The sequence below is a fragment of the Schistocerca piceifrons genome, chromosome 2 (genome assembly GCF_021461385.2).
Source record: "Schistocerca piceifrons isolate TAMUIC-IGC-003096 chromosome 2, iqSchPice1.1, whole genome shotgun sequence".
NCBI lineage: Eukaryota > Metazoa > Arthropoda > Insecta > Orthoptera > Acrididae > Schistocerca > Schistocerca piceifrons.
The window spans coordinates 390,094,569-390,106,605 of record NC_060139.1 but is presented as its reverse complement, the minus strand read 5'-3'; the positions used below and the strand labels follow the sequence as shown (position 1 = coordinate 390,106,605).

General features: G+C 40.3%; 1 protein-coding gene across 2 annotated transcripts in view; it reads right to left on the bottom strand.

The window, feature by feature from the left end:
- The window catches only part of LOC124776919 (exocyst complex component 7), a 130,086-nt gene that overhangs the window by 98,085 nt on the left and 19,964 nt on the right, over nt 1-12,037 (bottom strand). Inside the window, exon 5 of one of the 2 annotated variants that reach the window (XM_047252132.1) lies at nt 8,209-8,441. In XM_047252132.1, coding sequence (XP_047108088.1) covers nt 8,209-8,441 — 233 coding nt within the window. Of the gene's footprint in view, nt 1-8,205; nt 8,442-12,037 lie in introns of both variants that reach the window. The other variant, XM_047252131.1, reaches the window with a different exon arrangement.

Genomic DNA, 12,037 nt, shown 5'->3' with positions numbered 1-12,037 from the left:
TGCCTCAGCGATTTTCCCGTGGTCAAAACAGACTCCTAAAGAAGCCTTCGCCGCTGCCATGGAATCATGGCGTCAGTGTTGTGAAAAATGTGTACGTCTGCAGGGCAATTACATCAAGAAGTAACGCCAGTTTCATCGATTTCGGGTGAGTAGTTAATTAGAAAAAAAATTGGAGGCCTTAGAACTTGAATGCACCTCTTAATACCCTTTTCAATCTAATTCCACGGATACTCAATACAATTCAGCTGGGGGTTCTAGTTGACCTTACCATCCACACAGCAGTCTCATTATTACAGGTATGACTCAGGAAAGTCATACTGACACATAAATAACAGAAATTGTATTCTCATCATATAGTTGAGGATCTGAGCAGTCAACAGGCACATAAACAATAATGAAAGCTTACATGCATGTCTGAAAGAACAGACACTGATCCACAATGGTAAAAAATACTTCAAAATTAATTTGCTGACTGCAAATTTCTTGACATCACCTGTATATATTTACTACCCAGTATTCAGATATCAAAATTTGTGCTGGACTGGTACTTAACACCTGGATTTCCCACTTATTGCAAGTGGCTCCTTAACCACTTTGGCTATCGGTGCATGATTTTAGTGGACTATGATATAAGGATGTAGGTAGTGTGACTTCTGGAAAGCTGGGTTGTTTTGAGGAGGTAGTATACTGAGCTGAAAAGGGCCAGGTGAAGTGGACGGGAGAGAAAGTGCTGAGGTTGTGAAGGAATGAGGATAGCATGTCTTAGCTCTAGATTTCTATCATGAAGATGTCACCAGTGAACCTGTACCAGACCAGGGGTTTAGGATCGTGGATGGCTAGGAAGGTTTCCTCTAGGTGGCACATAAATATGTTGTCATAAAAGAGTGCCATGCGGGTGCCTGTGCCTGTGTCACAAATTTATTCGTAAATCGTCTCCTACAAGGAGAAGTAGTTACAATACGGATATAGTAGATCAGATGTGTAAGGGCTGTGGCAATGGGTTTGATGTCGGTTGGGGACACAGAGGTAGGGTTTGAGCACACCATGGCTACGCTCTTGCTAACCAACACTCCAATCTGTTGCCTGATGCCTAACTTCCTGCAACAAGGACACAAACTGCTTCTTTCAGCACTTCGCAACCATCCCCAAATGATTACCACCAGGATGCCTGTTTATCACTGTTATGCCACCTCCCTATACACCAACAAGCCACAAGCCTGTGACTTCGCCACTGTGAAACATACCTGTCTGTGTTCACATTCGCCTCCTGCAACTCAGCAGTAACATTTTTTTAGCTATAGTGGACAAAGAAATCCCATGAAAGATCAGTTTTCTCTATAAGTGATTTATTGAAGACATAGGCATTTCCTGCTCCCCATAGTTGTGCCTATCACTAGAAATATTTTAGGATTGGATGTGATTACCATGTCCGAGTTTTCATTTCATAAAAATGTTACATTAACCTCTAATGCTAAAGAATTGTTAGCCATAGATGACCTCTGCCACAAATTCTCAGAACTGTTCCCATCTGATAGATTGAAAAAAATTGTCATTTGTCCAGATTATGCAGTCTGCAATTTATTAAATGAAACATGGTAATTTTGATGAAGTGTCTGTTTTCATCATCTCAAAAACATGACTTGTTATTTAACTTTCAAAAGGCCACGAGTGGCATGCCCAGGAACTAAAGGAGATCAATTCAATGATGCAGTGGGACACTACGTGGGCAATTTCAACCCTGATGGAGTGCACAAGTGCATTTGGAATCTGTTGAGCACAGATTGAATCCTAACTATAATGGAGTTGAGAACTCTCACCCATTTCTTAGAAGACACATCTTCAGCATACTGTAATCAAAACTATTTTCACACCAATTAGCCAATATGTGAAAGCAGATGCTCTATCTTGGCTGCCCATGGGGCTTTTAGGCTCCCAAGAGGCAGTGCATTTCCCATTAGCTGAGGAGGTGACTCAAGCTTCAGATGAAAAACATACCGATTTTATCCAATGCAAAGTTTTTGTATTCTTATTTATTCTGCCTCCACCATGAGAAAAAAATAGATGCTCTGTCAAACCAAAACTGGGTACAAAGCAATGTTACCACTCTTTTGATTATGGCTACTTGCATTTATGGGCTAACAGCAAGTTGTGCACCCTAGCTTTAATTTCTGTAGCTTTCTTGAGAGTGTTGTAAATCTATTGTAATTAATAACTATATTTATGTGACTTACCATACGAAAGCGCTGGCAGGTCTAAATATATTTTTCCCGCGGTGAATGTTTCCCTCTATTATATTGTAATTAATAACTATTTAGAGAAAGCACTTCATGTCATCTTTTCTTGTACTGTCACCACACACTTAGTACCGTGTTGAAAGTGTGTGTAAGTCAACGTAATTGTTAGACATTTTCTGAATGGAGATTAAATATTAAAACAAATTTACAGCATTGTTCAAAAAAGTTACATTTATATGCAGAACAATATTCACCTAGAACCAGTCAGTCATTGTATTACTACATCATAATTGTCATGCTCTACGGGTATGTATGTAGTGGCAATGCCATAATTATACCTGCAAACTTGAGTATTTGCTCTATTTTAACACAAATTGAGTCCACTTGTACCTGACAACAGACCCTAGTGACGAGTTTTCAGCTAAATGGGCAGCAACACAGACCAGAGAGAAAAGCCTCCAAACCAACGGAGACAGTGAGTTCAGAAACAACTTCATAGGGCTCAGTGGTGAATTTAAAGTTAGTATACAGAGCCTACGTCTGATCTCTAGTATCTACATCTCTATTCCATGCTCATTAAGATCGTGGCTGAGTAGCACATGTGAGTCCCTAGTGCAAAAAGTTGTTAAAGAGACAGAGACAAGGACTGAATTGCTGTCTCAAATTCTGCGAAGGGCAGTAGCACTGGACAGTTATTTACTTACTATGTCCCATGTCACAGCACTCCTGATACAGTTCAGGGATGTGTGTGTTGGCTTGCACTTAGGGGCATCAGGTGAGGATCTGTCTGGCCCAGTTCCCATGTGATAGTTGCTGGACCTACTCTACTTCTGCCAAGGCTAAATTTTGTATTATCACCTTTGTATTATCACCAGAACCCGCTCTGACTCATGTTCCAGCAGCCACTGCTCCAACGTAGAGCTCCTATGACTTTGTCATCCCCTCTCACCAGGCAGCATTCCCACTGCTACCCAACAATTTTCACACGCACACACCCGTTGTCACCGTAACAAGATCACTACATACAAGAGTGCCTCTACACCATCGTCTCCGGGGGCTACACACGAGGATACTGTGCTTCACAAAATCCAACCACTTCATCAATTATTTAAACTCACACTGGTCCAGCAGAATTGCTAACCAAACATCAAGACTGAGTTTGTCAATAAAAAGGGGTCAGTGACGACACTCTTGGTCCCTTTAGGACCTGGCACATGTTTGGACATTACAATCTGGATATGCACCTGATTACTGTCTACTATCTTGCTAGTTACTTTCATATAGACTCATTGATACTTTCTTGCCTGTGAGAGTGCATACAAGCAGGGTAATAACGGACAAATACTTGCTACTGTTTGAGTTTCCTCGTGACAATAACTTTTTATTTATATGGGTTTTGGTCTTGTATTAATAAAACAATGTTCAGCTTATAAAATAATCAAACTTAAAATTGCTGCACAATTTTTTTTCTCAAAGATCTACTGCAAATGGGCATATACAGAAACATACTTCAGTTACATGCTTAGTAATCCTGTTTTATAAGAAAAAGAAATTTAGCAGTATGCAAAACAAGGGAAAGGTGACCGCTCATGTATAGCCAATCAATGTGTGACACATAGTAACACACAACAGAGAACAGCATTCACACATGCTTTTCAATACATACATACTTCTACACAGACACCCAAAGGCACACTCCCGCAGCCATGTGTTGGGCTCCACCCAGGAATTTCCATTGTTGTAATAGGAAAACAAAATTTGCTTCATACATTAAGCAAATGGATGAGAATTGATAGTATTTCATAAGCATTCAGGTGTTGGACAGTGATGTTTCCTTTTTTCAGCTGTAGTTACTTGATTGTAAGAGTTTACTTGCATCAGATAGTTTGTGAAGCGTGTCAGGCTTTCAGTAGAGTGTAGAAGAATGTCATTTTACGTCACATGCTATCTTTAAGTATATCTTCTGCAAGTGGATGATACTATTTTTTATAAATTTAACAATTAGATCACAGACTTCTAATTACTAACTCAGAAACAGGAAATTTGAATAGCTGTAGGTAACACTGATCAATGATCCTTTAATAAAACTGAAATAAAAAATGTAATTTTCAACTAGTTGCAGAGGCAACAAAGTGTGATTTCTAAAGGTAATAACATGTGATGTGTTTCCAAATGTTTTGTGTGGTTAAAATTTAAGCATGTTAACCCAAAGGTATAGATGATACACTTTCTTGTTGACCATAAACCCTATCCATTGTGTATGTCAAAAACATTACGATTGCCTGACAGATGATACAGTCTCACCTGGGCAATCCAAGTAGCACAGACGCACTCTGTTACGAGACAGTCATCTGACATAATGAGAGAAGAGAAGATAAGGTAGACATTAAACAATTTAATGGAACAGATTTCAAAGCAAGAGCATTTTACTAGTCATCCAAATCATGCATTCACATGAAACTCTGAGTGCGAAAAGCACTGTACATTTGTGAGCTTAATATGGATGCATCAGATTTCACTGAGCAAAGGATAAAGCTAAGGGGGTGTATGTTTCACAGAATGCTAGTACGGTTGCCAGACAACAAAAGTACGTCAAAGGTCAGGAGTCAAACTGGTGTTTGAACGGTGATGTAACACCAAATACACCTCAAAGCCTGGCTAATTTCCAAGCTGCAAGCACACTTAATACCATCATCTGACATTGAAGACAGGTCAGTCATCAAAATACTGTGTGTAGAGCTGAACTTTCAATCTCATTGGACATCTGAAAATTAGACATCTACTTAAGTTGTAACCTTTCTGCAGTGCAGACTCCAAGAGTTGGTTGAAACTGAATGTAAACAGTTGTGAAATGTTTAAGTATGAGAGGTATGTCTATAAGAAAATTAGCCAAGATTTCACCAGATGTTTCTTTCACATTGTGTTAATGAAACATATTTTGATCTCCAAAGCACTTGATCGTGGATGTGACTAGAAACATCTGGGTGAAGATAGCAGTCTAATGTGAAACGAAGACAGTACTATGTTATTTATATCAACTACCAGATGCTACAGCTGATTACTTCAGAAGCAATATATGCATTATTATATTACAGGGGTTGGACAAAAATGTGGAAATACCACAACAAATGCATGTTTGAACATAAATACAAATGCTAGCCAGGCCTGCAGGTTGTGCTGTTGTATTTGACCATGAATGGCGCCTCCCAATATTCTCAGTACATTGCAAGTGGCAGTTGTGGTCAGAACAGAGTCCTGCATAATTGTGAGTACATTGTGCCAGAGCCAGGTGAATTAGAATTTGGGTGATAGTTGATGTTCATATGGTGAGAGTTTCCATAACCAAAGGAGATTGAGTGTTTGGTTTTTCAAGAGGCACTATATCAAAGGTCTATACCACATACAAGGAACATGGAGAAATATCATCCATTCAGAACAATGTCGTACTTGCAGACCCTGTCAGCACCAAACCAACATGAAGGCAGCTCCAGAAGCAGCGAACTGCAGGGCAAGCTGGAATTCCAAAACCACACATCAGTGATGGAAAGGCCCATAATGGGAAAATGTGCTTCCTGGAGTATGAAGCAATAGAAGAATGTCATTTGTTCAGATGTGACTTGTTTCACAGTTTCCAGCTTCTTGCTGAGTTTACATCCATGTGAAACATGACAACAGTTTAGTGATGATTTGGTCAGCCATATCATGGTACTCTATGGACCCCATGGTTACTCTGCAAGGTCACATTACGGCCAAGGATTATGGGTCTCTGTTCACACAGCTTGCATTTTCCAGGAGGGTTTTGTGAGCACAAGGATGAATTGCCACATCTCCCCTGGCCACTACAGTCACCAAATCTCAATATTACTGAACCTTTGTCATTTACTTTGGAGAGAAGGGTGCAAGATCACTATACACCTCCATCATCATTACCTGAATTTGTTACTATTTTAATAGTATAAGATTCCCTTGAAAACTAGACCAGTGTATTTATCCACTCTGAGATGACTGGAAGCTGCTTTGAATGCCAAAGGTTTCCATATGCCATATTAGGCATGGTAACGTGTTGTGTTTTTGGTGTTTCCTCTTTTTTTGTCCACCGCCTGTATCTAGTAAAAGGATAATCTAACAACAAATTGCCTTTAGCCAAGAGGACTGTACATTTCCTACAGGGGACAGGAATTCGTAAGGAGAGAAGGACCAAAATTTAATCTGTGTCAACATTAAAATAATTAGACTGCTTGACCTCCAGCACAAATTACACAAAGCAGCTGAGGTGCACTCAAATACTTCATCCAATGGGTCATGGAAAATTGTGTGACATGTAACATGACGACAAATATGGCAAAAATACCAGCAAATTTCATGAAGATCATAGGACTTTCAGTTCAAAAGGTAACATAGAGCAACAGCCAAAAGTATTGATGGCAATTCATGCATCTGCTTGCAAAGCCATGCAGGTATCCCTCAGTAAGCTGCATAGACATACTTCAGTAAAATCTCTTAAATAGAATACCAGAGTGTTTGGGTTCTTGCGTCAGAGACTACTTGTACCATTTGCCAGAACTCGGAAAGGTAGACGTAACATAAGTCTTATATCAGAGGCTCATCTATGCTGCAACATCTCAGTATGTCTTCATTGACTACACAAATACAGAAATGGAGGACACAAAGGAAAATTGTGTGTCAATGATACGTAAAACGAATTGCTGAAAAGTAACAAGATCGAATAGTAAACCTGATGCAATTCCCACTGTTTTACAGATGGCAATAGGATACTATTTGCTGCAGATATCTTGTATACGGATCAGACCTGTAAGACTGAAAAAAATAGCATTAATTGTTTTCATCCAGGAGTATCAGTAAAATCAAGTACGCAAAATATAAATTATTAGCACCTTCTCTACTGTAAAATCCTGTAATATTTGAAAATTAAACACTTTCAATTAAAAGTAAACAATGTTTTAACAAAATAATTCCTCCAAAACACAGGTCTTGCTTTCCTGCAGAAAATATTGCAATCATTAATCCAGATACGTATCGAAACACCAGGTGCTGTGCGAATTCAGTAGCCCATAATGATGCCATTATTTACAAACAGGTATTGACATTGAGAAACTGATTTAAAAGAGAAAATCTCTAATGAAATTTAAAATGTTTCTGCTTACATGTTGGTGCTGTGAAAGGTTGTTTACTCCAAAATGACAGATAGGTAAGGTACTTGAGAAAGAAAAAGCTTAACAGATTTGTTATACAACTCTGAACTACTTCATCAGTCAAATACTTACGGGTAACTTCACGAACTGGTATAAAATCATCACCTCAAACTAGCTGCAAGGAGAGGAAAACAGTCTTGGATCATGAATGAAGTTCTTCATCAGAGTCAGAAAGTTACAGAGCTAATACACAATCTCTTCTTGAAAGCTGTTAAGCTGACATCCTTAATGGTGTATAGGAGGATAACATAATTAGAAAAATCTCTGTAATGCAAAACTGTTCTTTCAAGAGAGATGGTTGGTACAAGCGGATAGCATCTTCATGATTCATAATGTAAAATATTTCTACTGCCTCTCTTCCACACTGCTTGTAAAGCTTAGAGACAAGACGACTTCGAGAAAATACACACACACACACACACACACACACACACACACACACACACACACACGAAAGTGCCCACCCACCCCATGCCACATTTTTGCCCCCCACATGCTCCATGCAGGAGCAAGTAGGAAAACATAAATGCCTGACATGTCTTTTCCACACACTGAGTACTCATGTGAGTGTAATACACATGCTGAAGCACTGTTGTACTCTACGTAGTAAATTTGATTCCTCAATATTTACATAAATAATTACCTCAGACTTACTTCAGCCTAAGTATTTTGCAAAGAATTACTGTACAATATAGTTTACCAAGCTGGAATGCAGGATCTGAAGCAGTACAGCAGCAAGCTTAGAATATACAACTTACTACCATTGGTGAGTTAGCAGCTGCAACTCCTTGGATGCTGCCACCACTTGCAGATTTCTGGTGTTCCTTGAGCTGCTGCAGCGACTTGAGCAGTACCGTAGCACGAACTCTAGCATACACATTCATGTATTCATCACGATTATGTAGGATAAGCCAATCAGCCATGCGTACTAATTCAGCAGCCACATCCTCAGGCAGCTGGACTGGAGCTGAAGGGACTTCCTCTACTGGCGTATCTGTGGGCAGAATTTGTATGAACAAGAATTACATACGCCCTAATACAATCTTTCTTTTCCATTGATGATAATGTGTAGAGAACAACTATATACTAGTAACAACAATACAAACTGGATGTACATATCTTCCAATCCATTTCTAGGTAAAAAATATTGTGGCTGGGGGGGAAAAAAAACCACACACACACACACACACACACACACACACACACACACACACACACACAAAAGTGTGGGGAATTTCCTTATACTATGAAATCAATATAGACAGACAGAAAAAAATCTCCAACACCAAGATGGTGTTGTCAAACAATGGAAAATCCAGGACGAAATAATGACAGTACTATGAAAAGGATAAATTGCTACTCACCATACACTGGGGATGTTGCATTGCAAACAGACACAACAAAAATTAGAAAACATACACACACATTCATGCAAAAGCAAATAATACACACATGACCACTGCCTTTGACTACTGCCGCTAGTGATGTCACTGTAAGGACGCAAATCAGGTTGGCTTTAAACACATGCTGTAATGGTTGTGAACATTAATTACATTTGATACTGAACATGGTGAGTTGATGTTAGTCAAGAATACCTTTAAGACAACCATGACACCATTGTTAACAGCTCACTGACTATGAACGAGGTCGTGTAGTAAGGCGAAGAGAAGTTGGATGTTCCTTTCACGATACTGCAGAAAGACTTGGCAGGAATGTAGCCACTGTACATGACTTTATGGCAGCAGTGGTCACAGGAAGGTATGGTAACAGGAAGACCAGGCTCTGAACAGCCATGTGGCACTGCCAAGAGGGAAGACCATCGTACTTGGTGTATGGCTGTGGCGCATTTGTGCAGCAATTTGAAAGGCAGTTGGCACCACAGTGACACAGCAAACTGTTACAAATTCAAGGACAGCTCTGAGCCGGGTGCTCTGAAGTGTGCATTCCACTGACCCCAAACCACCACAGTTTGCGACTTCAGTGGTGTCAAGCGAGAGCTCATTGGAGGGTGGAGCAGAGGTCTGTTGTGTTTTCTGATGAAAGCCACTTCTGCACAAGAACCATTTGAGGCTAGGTGTTGGTCAGAAAAATGCAAGTTGAGGGGCTGCAACCAACCAATCTGCGAGCTAGGCACACTGTACCTACAACTAGAGTTATGGTTTTAAGTGTGATTTTGTATGACATTAGGAGCACTCGCACGGTTATCCCACATACCCTGACTGCAAATTTGCATGTCAGTCTGGTGATTCAACCTATTTTGCTGCCGTTCATTGACAGCATTCAAGGGGATGTTTTTCAACATGATAACATTTGTCCACATATCGCTGTTGTAATCCAACACGCTGTACAGAGTGTCGTCATGTTGGCTGGGCCTACTCTATCACCAGATACGTCTCAACATCCAGTATTAACCATCCCTTTATTAAGTGACAAGTACAACAGGCAATTAACTCCATCACACAAATTGACATCCAGCACCTGTATGACATAATACAAGCATGTTTGCATGCTTGCATGTGACACTTAGGCATTTACACCGGTTACTGGTTTCCACACAGTTGCGCTCTTCCAAAGCATGCTGTACAAGGAGGTCTGATAACGTGCAGATGTCACAGTACACCGGACAGGCCCTCTGGGTGTATTCTCTTCGAAGAAGAAAGGTTCTTGTGAATCCACACCACAGCCACACATGGCGAGTCTAATGACTCTTCATGCAGAACACATGGTTTAACAGTACCCCAAATTTGGCAGCTCTATATATTCACTGCACCCTGAAGTGTAAAATGTGCCTCACGACTCCACAGAGTATTGCCTGGCCACAAGTCATTAACTTCGAGCCCTGCCAGAAACCGAAGAGCAAATTCAGAATGTTTCTGCGAATCATGAGATTTCAGCACCATCCGGGGATCTTGTACGGGTACCAGTGCAAAACAGACCACAAAACTTTCTGTACTGTTGACCATGAGCTGGACAATTCTCACAACGCTGCGCAAGCACTACCACTAGCACTAGCACTACCCACAGCACACATTGCATGGTCAGTTGCAGCAGCAGCAAACCTCATGAGTAACTTCCACTGGCATAGGACACCTCTTCCAGGTGCCACATTGAGCTCACTCGTGTTTTCAAATTTCATTATCATCATCTTTAAACATTTAATGACATCGAGCCTCTCCTCTGGCATTTCAGTTGGCAATATTCTCTCAATCTAGCACTGCAATTGCTGCCATTCACATAAAACAATTTCACTAAAAGCACGCAGTCTCTCTTCTAGATATCCATGCTGTTCACTCACATTATGGCTTGTCAACTGACATCATGGATGTCATACAAACAGTGTACATCGCCAGATTTGCACCTGGTGGCCAAAACTGGAACTATTTTTTCCCAGTGTACATCAGTTCTGCACCAATGCATTGGCATATCTACTAAGTTTTGTTACCATACAATAATTAACAGCCCACACTGGACATCCATGAGTAGCTGTACTTTAATTACGATTACGCAGTACATTTAAAAGTACACTAAGCCGTCGGACAAAGACCTAATTCAGATTTAGGAAAAAACACATTCATACATGCACAACTCACACCCACATGACTGCTGTTATCTCTGGACACAGAGGCTCAACCACATTGATCATCAATCTCGGTTTGGGTGGGTAGTGGGGGTACAGAGGTGGTGCAGTGTGGGAATGCACAGTATAACAGGGTAGGGGTGGATGTATGTGAGTGCTTACGGGTACTCAACGGCGAGGTTGTCAACACCCTTACACACATTAAAAGCAACGAATGTGCATAAAATTACTAAAATGTGATCATACAAGCTAAGACAACATAAAAGAATAAAAGATGCTATACAAGAGACTAAAACGAAAAAGGAGTTAAAAAGAAGGCACAGGACAATGTCAGTGGCAGGCCACTTATGTAAAAAAAAATTGGTGATCCAGTCATCCTATTAACAGATTAAAATTATCTCCCTAAAATCTTGGAAGAAACATTGGACAATTTATAAAACTTTAAAACACTAACCACTTTAATTTGAATGTTACCTAAAATAGAGGGCATGGCCCGCTGCTTAGAAAATATGGTGGTGAACAATGATCTGCATGCCCCAAGTGACACACGCTGGAGGGTCCTCTTGCTGTATGTCATAGGACTGTGGCCTATGTGAAGACAAGTGAGGAGAACCTCGTCCTGTCTACATGGCTGGAAGGAAGCACATAATGGATGTGCCGTGGGCTTTAATAGAGGGAGGTTATTGTCTGTCAATTATAGCCACTCTTGCTCCCACCGACACAAGACTCTGAGTTCAAGAATGAGGTTATAGCTTGCAAGGGATGGCACACTGAAATACAGGGTGATCAAAAAGTCAGTATAAATTTGAAAACTTAATAAACCATGGAATAATGTAGATAGAGAGGTAACAATTTACACACATGCTTGGAATGACATGGGGTTTTATTAGAACAAAAAAATAAATAAATAAAAAAAAACAAAGTTCACAAAATTTCCAACAGATGGTGCGTGAAAGATCTCTTGCGCGCGTCGTTTGGTGATGATTGTGTGCTCAGCTGCCACTTTTGTCATG